The 13,086-nt window shown below is 48.5% G+C and overlaps 1 protein-coding gene across 6 annotated transcripts in view; it reads right to left on the bottom strand.

The window, feature by feature from the left end:
- Window positions 1-823: 823 nt before the first annotated feature.
- LOC118773661 (SUN domain-containing protein 1-like) overlaps window positions 824-13,086 on the bottom strand; it is a 32,158-nt gene continuing 19,895 nt past the window's right edge. For 5 of the 6 annotated variants that reach the window (XM_036522720.1, XM_036522688.1, XM_036522696.1 and 2 more), the window contains 16 exons: window positions 12,624-12,704; window positions 11,325-11,432; window positions 10,812-10,910; window positions 9,549-9,642; window positions 8,817-8,875; window positions 8,157-8,329; window positions 6,962-7,228; window positions 6,670-6,762; window positions 6,253-6,296; window positions 5,980-6,124; window positions 5,174-5,443; window positions 4,676-4,760; window positions 3,992-4,107; window positions 3,511-3,678; window positions 2,958-3,050; window positions 824-2,354 (listed from right to left, as the gene is read on the bottom strand). In XM_036522720.1, coding sequence (XP_036378613.1) covers window positions 2,238-2,354; window positions 2,958-3,050; window positions 3,511-3,678; window positions 3,992-4,107; window positions 4,676-4,760; window positions 5,174-5,443; window positions 5,980-6,124; window positions 6,253-6,296; window positions 6,670-6,762; window positions 6,962-7,228; window positions 8,157-8,329; window positions 8,817-8,875; window positions 9,549-9,642; window positions 10,812-10,910; window positions 11,325-11,432; window positions 12,624-12,704 — 2,012 coding nt within the window. In that variant the 3' untranslated portion in view covers window positions 824-2,237. The remainder of the gene's footprint in view (window positions 2,355-2,957; window positions 3,051-3,510; window positions 3,679-3,991; window positions 4,108-4,675; window positions 4,761-5,173; window positions 5,444-5,979; window positions 6,125-6,252; window positions 6,297-6,669; window positions 6,763-6,961; window positions 7,229-8,156; window positions 8,330-8,816; window positions 8,876-9,548; window positions 9,643-10,811; window positions 10,911-11,324; window positions 11,433-12,623; window positions 12,705-13,086) is intronic. The other variant, XM_036522713.1, reaches the window with a different exon arrangement.

Below are 13,086 nucleotides of genomic sequence, written 5' to 3'. Positions count from 1 at the left end.
GAAAGACCGAAAGCTTTACTTATTTAATACACGCATAACGTGTCACATCTCGCGCCATAATTACGTAGTCAAACAAATAACGCCGACAGAAAATTCCAAAGTAGTGAATGTTAAAACTTTGGTATATTTAGTAAATTTAAGATGAGATTGTAATTTACAGGCATACTGATTTACTTCAGAAGAATGATACTCCAAAAGTAGACTGCCTTTACAGGGGAAAAAACGAAAATACCGGTCTACCTCGCCATCTCATGTGCTTGTCCCTCTGTCAACAGCTGGGTTTATTTATCGATTTCACGCTAAAGAGGGTCTAATCAAATACTGAAATGGAGCATCTGAAAAACCTTCTCAGATATTTAATCCTGGTCTACCCAGCCATCAAACACAGGTGTACATAACCTAAACATGGCTTTTCATTTGAACAAAACATGACAAATAGGTACTTTAACACCCGTTTCATTAACAATTACACTGTTACCTGTCCAGCACTTCTGCAATTAAGCTGACAACACACCCGTCTTAAGCAACTGTGTTTGACCTGCACGTACACAGCCTTTTCCCAGCACCTCAAAGGAGACCAACAGTGTTCTCTCTTTCAATATGTTAAGCCTAAAAACCCCTGATTCCAAGAAGACCAGTGTGTTAAGGCAGCTCTTAGCTTTTGAAAATGGGAAAAATAGAATGAATTTTTAAAAACTGCAGGAATTACAAGGTCTCAAAAATCAAGTGCTTTATTTCAACATTTTCATGGCAGTTTATTCATCATATGCAAAGACACAAACAAAATAAAAAATATATAAAACAAACACCTATACTGTCCCGTGACAATTACAAAATAGATTGAAAAGCATTTTTACAAAAATATATTGCATCAAGTCCTCTCTTTTCAGTAACTTATTTAAAAATAAATAGTGTTAATTTCTGTGAGTTTTTACAATAGGGCACTTTGCAGCGTGATAAGCTATAAATGGTTAAATCAAAGAGGAGGGCTTTTTCACCTTTACAATTATTTAGTCTGGCAGCCTAATGTTTTCATCAAATTGTCAGGACCTGTGCAATATACATTTCTTAGGAGTCATAGCAGTACTTCCTTCTGAATTCTTAGTTAAAAAATTAAAACAAACTGACAGTGAAAACAAAAATGTGTAACGGCAGGGCGTACTGTTTTTGTAAGCAACACTGATATTAGTGGACTGAAAGACAAACTATTAACACAATGTACATCAATTCCTCCACTCTTTTCTTGTTGAGATGGCTCAAAACACAAACGAAACAGCACTATTAAGAGCCGAGTCGTAATGTAGAACAGGTGTAAGCTATAGCATCTTGGTGTCAAGATCCATCCCGTGGTGTTGCCAAGTGTACTCACAGCTACGTATTGTAGTTATTGAGAAGTTCAGATCAGTGGTTGTAACAGTTTAATAAAAAAAAGTGTGGTGAAATTGACAAGCACCAATATGGGAAGTATCCATTCCGGGAGCAAAACATTCAATGACTGCCCAGGTGGTTCTGTAAGAGTGTTGTCCCCAACATGGAAGGGGTGCGATCCGACTTCTTATGAATGCATTTTAAATATAAAGCATACCGGAAGGCCACAACGTCTGTCCTGTGACTCCCATTCTCGTTTGCTGTTCCACATATTGGGGGGCAAAGCAACGTCAGCAAAAAGTCAACTGGCAAAAAAGTGGAATAGCTTTAGACCAAGTGGCCAAGGCAGGTGCAGACCTGCTTCAGCAGCCACTGAGTCTCCTCTTTACTGTAGACAGCCGGCGGAGAGGAGCCGAGGGTTAGTGCTTTCGTCGTCTGTACACCCATCCATTTCAAACACTCGGGAGAGGTTTCAAAAGCGAACATGCGAAAACCACACAGCTGCGGTGTGGTGTGGGGTAGACCAGGTGGGCGGTGCTGTGGGGTCAAGCACTGTGTTCTGGAACGGTCTCCCGTCGATGTGTCCAGGCTCTGTCCTGGATCTGTGTTTCAGTGCACAAGTCAAATGCTGGGCTTGGAGAGCAACTTCTTATCACTCGTTAAGTTAAAACAAACAAACAAAAAAAAAAAGTGGCTTCATGTTCCACTATCATGTGGTTTTCCCCAACACCCTCCTGCCCCCTGCATCCATCCCTCCCCAACCCCTCTGCAATGTCCACCATTTGCTCCTGCCCTTCAGGGGAAAGATGTGAATGAAATATAAATATGCGCAAATCTGGCAGTGCGAACGCAGGGGAGGGCCTTGCGCCTCATTTGCGGCTGGGCTCCCCGTGCACCCGGAAGCGGTACAGGCAGGTGTACTCTGGGTGTCCCCAGTTGGAAAGCACCCGCATCTCGATGATCTGGTAGGCCTGGTCATTCTCCTCCTGAAACACAGAGCAAGAGCCAGTCAATACCACTCATGCAATACTCCAAAAGAATAAAAAAACACCACAGCTGAACATCATCGAGCAAAGGTCAGTGTAGAGGCACTGCTAGTATGAAAGCCACTCCAAAACGATGTACCTTTCAGTACCATCCCTTTTACAATTACAACACATTCAATATGTATTACATGAATAATTACCAACTAAACATACATCTACATCAACATAAAATTATGAATTCTGACAAAGTCTCTGTTTTTGGTGAAGATTGCACTAACTATATAAATAACTAATCACTTAAAAGGACTTGATTGCATTTATATACTGAATGCAATCAAGTCCTTTTAAGTGATTAGTTATTTATATAGTTAGTGCAATGCAGTTGAAGGGACTACAACCTTTAAGTCAATGCAAATATGCATAACCTCACATCTTTTAAGAATTAACTTTCTGAGGTGCAAACAGCAGCCCAATGCGATTCTTACAAAGGGTGTCTACTGCAGTATAATAAAAAAAAAAATGAGATAAACTGTCAAGCTTGTCAAGCATATGTGTCATTGAGAAATGAAGTGTCTGCAGGCTGAAACAGTGCATTGTGGGTACCGAGACAGGGAAGGTCTGCAGCGATTCCCTGTCCTCCTGGTAGGTGTACTGGCCCAGCAGTTTGCCCTCCTCCTGGTTTTCATCATCCAGACCCTGCCATCACAGACCAGTTAATAACCAAACGTACAATCACTACTAAAGATCCAGTGTTCTGTAGGGAGATGTCCTCATTTCTGTGGAGGCATAACCCATTTCCATTTCCAAAAATCACAGGATTACTGAAAAGATCCAAGAAATTAGTTTGCGCGGAATATGAAAGAGATGGGTGTAAGACTTTATTATATCTGGATCTAGACATTGTGCTAATAAAGAAAAGCAACAAAAAGGGAAATGGGACACAGAGATATACTGAAATTGCTGAGCATTGGCAATTCAGTATAAATCAAAGGAGGTTAAGTTATTATGAAACAATGCTACTGTTAAAATATACTTGGAAGTACTGTGTCCAGTTCTTGGTATCAAGCTCACACAAGAGCACAGAAGCTTGCAAAAAAGGAGTACAAAAAGGGGCAACAAGACTGGGCCTGGGTATTGTCTCTGGCGAGTGACTTACATAGACACTGAACTGACGAGGGGCGCTGCTTATGTTGCCGGTAGGGGACAGGGATTTGGGGATGTGCTCCAGGGAGAAGGCAGAGGGGAGGACACTCAGTGACAGCCGGATCACCAGGTACCCTTGGGAGCCCTTGAATGCCCAACAGTTCCCAGGGTGGACGTCAGGCTGGAGGTTGAGGAGGAAGAGATCAAATGATTGACACTATTATCAGCTTGATAAGACAGCCTGGTACTGGAAAACTGAAACCACAATGACCACTATAGTGACCCAGACAGAAAACAATACAGCAAAAGTATCATGTATCCACTGCTCTGGAAACGCTGGAGCACGTACTACTGAGAATGGACACAAAGAAGAAATGCTAAGTGACACCAGCATCACCTCATTGGAAAATTGGTGCGGGCGGACTATGGCAGGCAGGCCCCCAGCCCTGGTGCCCGGGAAGAGAGTCCGAGAGACACGGCGCTGAGACACTGACCTGTATGACGACGCGAGGCGACTGGGAGAAGTACCAGAGGGGAACGCCGAAGAGGCTCATGAGCGCCGTCTTCGTCTCGTAGGTCTCCGAGCAGCGGGTGCTCAGGATGCTGCCACCTGCGGACACAGCGGCACCGCCCGTCAGTCACGTCCTCCACCCACAGTGCGACGGGGCTTCACCGTTTCTGGCAGTGTTAGGGGCGGCTCAGAGGGAGAGATTATCCTCACTGATGTGGTCAGTAGCCGGATGTACAGTCCATAGAAAGGACATCTTTATCAAAAGGGCCACTATCCATGTCTCAGTGGGTTCTACTGGAATGAGATGATGAAAATCATATGGCCAAAATAGCTCCCTCTCAAGATACTTCACATACACACACACAGACACACAGAAAAACACTCGCTCTATTTATTCTTTAATCTCTCCATCAAGCTTGGAGAAGCTCCCAGTCCTAACCATGCCGAAAATATCCAGCTGGTGTCTTGTGAGAAAAAAGGGGCCTGATGACTGGAAAAGGCCTGAGCTCTCCACTCCACCATCTGCGTCTACACCAGAGCACGTGGCAAGCCCAATCAGATTAGAAAGTAATCAGCGACTTAAGAGAGCTGTGTCTTATCTACAGAGCTCTTTGTGGAGCGAAGCAGATAGCTCGTGCGCAGTAAAGACGTTAAACGCTCTCCATACCTCCAGACTCAAGGGCGTAGTCCACCAGCCCCGTCCGGTCGTGGGAGTACAGTCTCAGAGCGTTCTGCACAATCAGCTGCACGTGCTGGGAGAGGGACACAGGCAGAGGGAGGAAGCAACACCTCAGTAACAAACAGGGCCATTGATGCTGCATAGCTAAAAATGCAACCATGTTAACAATCAAACAAACTTCATGCATTTGTATAGTAACAGCTTTGTTCCAAATATACTGCACGAGCAAAGGTATTTCAGAGACAAAACCACCATCTGGTACTGCTGCTTTCTCCATCATTTTTTTTTTTTTTTTTACTTCAAGTTTCTGACCACATAGAGCTGAAACACATGGATGTAATGAACTGAACCACTGAGAAAATCAATGATTCTCCATTTTACAGGATAGCGGAATCCATACATACGCCAGTATGTGTAGTTTAAAAAAAAGATGCATAAAATGAATTCAGAAAGATTCCCCAGAGGCACAACAAACGGCTCCCTAACCTCCTCCGTCATCCCAGCTGCCTCGGTGGCGCGCGCCACGGTCTCCGTCACGGCCTGGACGCAGGGCGGCTGCCGGCCCCGCTCCACCTGCAGGGTGAGGTTGTTCAAGATGCGCTGCTCCAGGGAGGCCAGGGAGGCCTGCAGGTCGGAGCCGCGCGCGAACTGCGCGGACAGCCACTGCAGCAGCGGCTCGGGCAGCTCCGCCCCCTCCTCCGCCCGCTCCGCCCCGTAGAACAGCGCCCGCAGCTCCCGCCTCACCTGCGCAGACACCTGCCGCAGCAGTACGGAAGGAGAGAGGAGACTGAGCGCGGTTTGCCGACACCAAGGACTCAAACGCAGTCACGTGATCTCAAATGCAGACACATGTCCTTCCTCTCGACTCAAGGTTAAACAACAGATAAGTGCAACTTAAATGGCCGCTGAAAAAAACAATACTGGATGGGATTACCATGTGACCTAAATAAGAAGTGGCTAGAATGTAATTTGAATTTTTCTTTTTTCTCAAAAAATCCATCAATGTAATTACTACTTGCTTTACTCATTCTGTCTGTCAGTACTCAATACTATGAAGAGAAGCTCTTCATAAAACGATTAGTTGCGTTCCATTGCTCCAGTTGGTCAGTTTATGTGTAGCTGTGTGAAAATATTCACCAATCTGCCATGTAAATGGAATTCAGCTGATAAATTTGTACATTGTACACTGACAAACTGACTGCCTTTAAGTGCAACCGTAAATAAACTGTTTACATGGCTCATTGAGAGGAGTGAGGCTTTCGTAAGTGCACCGAGATGCGTGCCACTCTCACCGTGTCCTGGAGACCGTCAAGCTGCTCACACTTTCCCCTGCAGCCGATTACACCCTGCAAGTCCTGCCTGATGCGGCCAAGCTCCGCCTCCAGCCTCTGCACCTCTCCCAGAAGGGTGCTGTGCTCCGCGCTGTCCACACCCGCACTGAGGAGGGAGAAACCGGGGCGCCAGAATTTAGTACCCGCTTTTCGGGAATTTAGGACAACTTTTTTTTTTACCTGCTCTCAATTTCAACAAAACACAGCCAGCGTAGACCTCAGCCCAGAACTGACCTCACTGACGCCGGTGGGGCCATCTCTTGCCTCTGCTGAACCTCCTGCAAATGTAATAAAAATGATAGTTATTGCTAACAACGAACAATGACAAATAACCAACCATATTTTACAGACACACGGGACAATTAACTAGTAAAAACCAATCTGTACATGTCACACTGCTCTCTCCCTCTCCCTCCCTCCCTCTCCCTCCCTCTCTCCCTCTCCCCCCCTCCCCCCCTCTCCCTCTCCCTCTCCCTCCCTCTCTCCCTCTCCCCCCCTCCCCCCCCTCTCTCCCTCTCCCCCCCTCCCCCCCTCTCCCTTTCCCTCTCCCTCTCCCACCAATTTACACGTTACATAGTCTCAGTTTTATTGATGTTGTTTAATTGTTGGCTGAATTAACAGTGATTCATCCAAAGCACAGACACTGCGCACCTCGGTCTTGGCCGCCAGGGCCTGCAGCAGCGTCTCCAGCTCAGCCAGGCGGGACTCGTGACTCCGCTGCTGCGCGACATACTGCTCCTGGCCCTGCATCACGGAGGGACACGGCGAGGGACGTACACACAGAACGGGGACAAAGAGGAGACACGGGACAGAGAGAAGGGGAGGATGGGTAAAGAAATGGATTTGAATTCAAATCCATTTCTAGTGGTCTAGCCGTGACCTCCCCCTCCTTTCTGTAAGCAGTGGTGCGTGCTAACATACAGCCGAGCTGTGGCAGCCTTACCTCCTCCCTGCGGGCAGCGTCCTGCTGCAGCTCACCCCTCAGAAGGGTCAGCCTCTGGTCCAGCAGGCCGGAGACCCACAGCCCCAGGCTGTCCCTGTCCGTCTGTCTGTCCAGCTGCTCCCGGAGGGAGCCGTAGAGGCCCAGCACCTCCCCGTGCTGCTGCTCCTGCAGCCGCCCGCCCCGCTGCACGCTGTCCAGCAGCAGGGCCAGCCGCTCCTCCAGCCGGGACAGCCGCTCTGTGTCGACGGAGACCGCCGCGCCTGCGCGCTGTGAGCCCCAGAGACAGTAAGGAAGGGGGATGTGCGGGGAGAGGAGAGAGATGGGAGAGGGGTTGGGGAGAGCAGAGGGATAGAAGAGGTGTGGAGAGAGGAAAGAGAGAGGGAGGTGTGGAGAGAGGAGAGCGAGGGGGAGGTGTGGAGAGAGGAGAGAGAGAGGGGGAGGTACGGAGAGAGAGAGGGGGAGGTGTGGAGAGAGGAGAGAGAGAGAGAGGGAGGTACAGAGAGAGGAGAGAGAGAGAGGGAGGTACAGAGAGAGGAGAGAGAGAGAGGGAGGTACAGAGAGAGAGGGAGGTACAGAGAGAGGAGAGAGAGAGAGGGAGGTACAGAGAGAGGAGAGAGAGAGAGGGAGGTACAGAGAGAGGAGAGAGAGAGAGGGAGGTACAGAGAGAGGAGAGAGAGAGGGAGGTACAGAGAGAGGAGAGAGAGAGGGAGGTACAGAGAGGAGAAAGAGGGGGAGGTGTGGAGGGAGGTGTGGAGAGAGGAGAGAGAGGGGGAGGTGTGGAGAGAGGGAGGTACGGAGAGAGGAGACAGAGGGGGAGGTACGGAGAGAGGAGAGAGGGGGGGAGGTATGGCGAGAGGAGATATAGGGAGAGACAGAAGAGACGACGAAGCGCGCTTTCACACACCTGAACAACTACTAAGATCATAGAGGGAACTCCTTCACACAATCCCACAGAAATGTAAAGACTCCTGTTTAACATTTCCCTGCCCGTGTTCTTTAACACACATTCAGTGCAAGGGCAAAGTATCGAGCTCTAAAGTCCTCACACTGCTGGCATGTCACTGGCCTCTCATTTACAGCACAACATGGCCAGCCTGGGGTGAAGTGGCCTGAAGGCCAAAACTCACACCGATGCCCTGTAAGCCAAGCAACCCCAAAATGCGGATGTAGGTGGTGCACTGTGTGCTGCTCCTACCTGTGACAGAGCCGGTGTTGGAGCTGTGTGACCCGGGTGACCCTGCCCTTTGCTGACCTGCTCCGTTGACAGCGGGGTCAGGGCCCAGGGGAGGGATGAGGACGCCCTCCACTCTGTCAGGTTGACGGCAGGGAGGTAGCCCAGCAGGGTGGACGGACCCCAGTACCACAAGCCTGGGGGAGCACGGGGTCAGGCAGACAGCGGGAGAGACAGGAGACGGTTTAAAGTGGCACTGCGGTGGGTTCTGTTATTACTGCTGCTGTGTTTGTAGGCTGAGAGCCAATCACATTAGACATCACGGAATCTGAAGATATCAAATGCCACAATAGTAATCAGCATTGCTGCTAAAAACAGATCAAAAATAACAATTTAAATTAACTTTTGGAAATTCATTGTTTGTTCGTTTACTCATCTGTGAAATGTCACCCAGCAGCACAGTATGTAAAGACCCCCCGCCCCCACCCCACCACCACCAACAATGATAATATCACATCACACTATCTTCTCAGGACAGACTGAATAGTAAAATTTTGATATCACGGCAGGGTGAACCTGGATTAGGACAGAAACGCAACATATAAGGCATGTGCACGTGCATGCCGGTGGGCAGGCTCCCAGGGCAGCGCACTGATCTGGGAACAGCGCTGTGTGATCACTCACCCAGAAGCAGAAGGAACAGGAACAGGAAAAGCAGGAGTTTGTAGAGTTTAGGGAGACACCTGGAAGACAAAGCAACCTTTTGTTAAACATCATATATATCACTCATCTTCACTCTCACCTGGAGAACAGCAGCTTTCATCGTCTGAGTTGTCGAGGAGGGGTAGTGTTTCAAAACGGAAGAATAAATCACATGGATGTAAGATGTTAAATATAGAAAAACATTGTGTCATAAATAATACTCTATATCCATTACAGTAAGTGGGTCTTGTGTTTACTCCATTTCTTTTTGTTCAGGCAACTATATAACTTCAGCATCTTATCAGACAAACAGTTTATCTTTAACTCTGTAACTCAGCAAATAACGTAGCACCTTCCAAGGGTGAAAGGAAAAGTACATAATATATTCCATTCTTTTGACAGAAGCATTCACTCACCTGGCTTAAGTCAACACCGGTTTAGTTGACTACGGCCATAAAGGTCTAGCAACAACACAATTTTCTCAGGTTCATTTAATATTTAACTGTCCAGAGAGAGCACTCAAGACTGCAGATCAATGAAACTACCTCTGTGCAGACAAAGTCAAACCTTGAACTAGATAAGACACCACTTTTTCCAGCCTAAGTCCAGACTTTTGAGCTGTAACGCTGTAGTGCAAGATTGGACGCTGGGGTCAAAGCTCACGTGTCCGTGCCACGGGAAGCCCATAGGGGGGGTGTGTGTGTGGAGACTCACCGGGTCAGAATGAAGACGTTGAGCAGAGATATGAGAGTGACCAAGTGGTACCATCCTGTCCCCAGCCACCAGAACACCCCGGCGGCTGCCTTCCCTGCAGTCGGAGCCAAAATGAAGGGGTGAGAGACAGAACACCTGCTTGCTTTTGGGGGAAACAGGGAGAGCAATCCACGACGGGCAATGCATGCAGGTCTTCTCTAGTGTAAAGCTTAGAGGGGTTAGAGGGTTACGCGCCTTCTGGAGGCCAAAGCAGGGACACCAAAGTCACATAATAAAACATATAACAGTCAAAGGCAAGAAAAGGAGCAGCAGGAGTGGACTTTAGAGAAACTAAAGCACAAAGAGACAAGTAAAGGCTCGTGTGGCACTAAGGGATTGTGGGAATGGATGCCGGAATGCACCCTACACCCAGCACTGGAGACCTGGGAGACAAAGGGACATTAGACAAGCAAGTGGTGAGCCGGAGAGTCCATTTTTTCCCCTCACTTTATAAGTTTTTTTTTTTCCACACAAAAAGGTCAGTTGCAATCATGAAAGCACTCAATAACATTGAATTTTTCCCCAGTCTATAGACAAGTGTCCATGTGGAGGCAGAGAGAACAGGAAAGGAGAGTCAATTTTTAAACAAACATGCTCCCTGCCTCATAAAAAAGTTCCTTTCCTGTATTTTTGGGGAGTCGTTCCTTGGGTAGGGATTTCCCAGTTTCCAAGCACATAATAAGCAGCAGCAGCAGCAGCAGCAGCATAAATTCTAATGATGTTTCCACTCTGCACTTAGTCGGTTTATCCAAATCTCTTCCTCTGTTGGCATCTGATTAGTTTAAATCTATTTATGCAAAGACAGAGGAGGGATTCGGCACCGAGCCAAGAGGCTGCACTGCGCTGTATCGCAAAAAGGCCTTGCCCAGGAGATAAAGACATGAGCTGCCACACAGGAGCGGGAGTCCACACGCAGTGAAGAGCTGGCGGGGATTGGCACAGAGGGAGAGTAGGGAAGGAACAGGATCAGTGGTTCCACGCATGGGTTAGACTAGCACGCCCCCGAGAACAAGACCACAGGTCACACAGCAAGCCCCTGGGCCTCACCTAGAGCTCGACACTACAGCACACACGGGGTTAGTGGAAAAAGAAATGTCTAAAACTCTACTGACAGAAGCTGCTAGCCAGGGGATCAAGCCAGCGGAGGGAGACAGGAGGACATTAGCAAGTCGGGGGACAGGTGGGGTGGGTTTTTGGGGTCTTTGACGCGGGACGCATAATGACCTGGAGACACTGCGGCCAACCACAGAACCGACAGCAAGGCACGGGTCACAGACCAACCAGCAGATCCCACCGATCGCACCGCCTGGAGCAGACAGTAGCCTGGAGACGCCCAGGGTGAAACAGCCACAAAACACAATTTGTATCAAAATGAGTAATATTACATTTAGCTACATTCATAGAAAACACATTAGCAATGTGACATCTGATGTTTTCTACCGGACTCTCGAGTGTGGATAAAAAGCAAACGATCATATCTCTAGTTGAAGACCTCCTGCTTTCTTTCTGCAAATGCAAACAGACCCATGTAAGCTCCTCTAAAGCATCCCGCTGAACACTGTACGCACACAAGCTCCAGTAAACGCATGACCTCCCACTTCTGACAAGCTCAAAGAGTTTCAGTTAGTCTCTGTTAGCCTGGGCAGTTACGCCAGTGGTAATTAACCAGTAGAATGCCCGCTGCTGCTAACGCTAAGAGCTGCCGCACACACGATAGGCCAGTTTAGGGGAAGTAACCTGTGAAAGCAACAACACGCCACAGCGCCCCCACCAGGCGGCGTGCCCGGGAGGGCTGCGCGTGGACCGCCAGCTTCTCCAAGTGCTGTTTCCCTTTGCAGTCGTCACCTGCGTGTGGGGGGGGGGCGTCACCAGAAAAGAGGGTGATGGGGAGGGGAAAAAAACAGAACAAAACACAGGTACATAAATAACTCAAATCAAATGGATGTGAAGGGAGAACTAAGGGGGGGGGGGGGGGGTTAGAAAAAGAACACCGCACAACCGAAGAAACATTAAATAAAGATTAAATAAACACTGAAATTGAATGAATGAAGCAGAACTGAAAACGGGGCAACTCAAGAGCTGCGCATCACATACTCTCAGAGAGAACACACTGGGCAGAAGGCTCCGGGGATATCTCTAACCATCTGTCCTCCTGACCCAGGTACACCTGCCCCACCAGTCACCCCACCCCCCTACTCTCTGTCACACAATGGACGGATGTGTCCCCACTCCCGTCTGGCCTGCTTTCCCTGCCGTGTGGGCTGTTTGACTGCCTCTGACATAAGCGCTGCCCGAGGCCCACGGCGTCTGGCTCCACCGTGTTTATGTCAACGGCGGCTCAGATACTGCAGTTGTTTTTCTTTTATTCCAGGAAACTGAAGCGATATGACCAAGCACTCAGAAATCCCCTTCATCTCTGACCGTGCAGAGACAGCCGCAGAAATGCAGGGCAGCCCGTTCTTTTTAACATTACCAACCTTGCTCTGATTCCACAGTAGACAAACTCCCCCCCCCACCCCCCCCCACCCCACAACAAGGAACCTTGGTGGTTTGAAATGTCATCTCTCTTAACTCCTGGTTAACACAGCAGGCCTTTTCATTAAGAAACACATGCCTGGTTTACAGCAAACTGCACCCCAGGCATCCACATGTAGGAAATTAGGGCAGTGAGCAGCATGTTAGTGTTCCAACCTCCCCAAATCGGCTTAAGCAATGACTGCAACAACATTAAAAATCACAACATTTCCAGAAAGTTTTCTGCCCCATTACCATATGACCCATTTAGACTGGTCCCAATACAGAGTCCAAAAATGTGCAGCTTAACACTGAAATCGACACTCAATTTCAACATATCAATGCTAATCTGAACCCAGGACGTTTAGCTTAGCCCTCTCTCATGACCGGGATGTTGTCTTAAGAAAGATGAGAAAATCAAGTGTTTTAAAAAGGCAGGTATGAAGACATCACACCCTGCTGGTCCTGTTTCTGACCCCGGCTCCCTGAGTGCGAGTGAAGGAAACAGGAACTGTTACTTACACAGCGACCCGTTCAAACTCAGGTGTCCGCCATCCGTCACCAGGTCCTTTACGTTCATGCTTCCGCAGTAACTGGAGTGGGCTGCAGCACAATACAAAATATACAGGGGGATTTAGTTTCCAGCCTGGAAAATCCCTCTCTCCTCTCCTTCCGTCATTCCTCAGACTCCGGCTGAGGATGAACAGAGTGAGGCAGAGAGTGAGGGAGGATTTGCATGTCGCCAGGGCGACAGCCGGGACGGACGGAGGCACGATTTGCTTAGAGGGGAGAATGCCGAAGACCTGTGCGGTGGCCTGGGGAACAAATCCAAACAAAGAGTTATAAAGGGAGGAACAGCTCAAAGAAGGAAAAAAATAAATAAGTATAATGAGATGCGGCAGAAAGGTCGGCCGTTGACATCTCATCGGCAGTGAGCGACCCACTTCAGCGGAGAGCTTGAAGGGGACGCAGAGTGAGCTGCGAG

This window comes from Megalops cyprinoides, chromosome 1 (assembly GCF_013368585.1).
Source record: "Megalops cyprinoides isolate fMegCyp1 chromosome 1, fMegCyp1.pri, whole genome shotgun sequence".
NCBI lineage: Eukaryota > Metazoa > Chordata > Actinopteri > Elopiformes > Megalopidae > Megalops > Megalops cyprinoides.
Note: the sequence above shows the minus strand (reverse complement) of the source record. Positions and strands in the feature narration are given on the sequence as shown.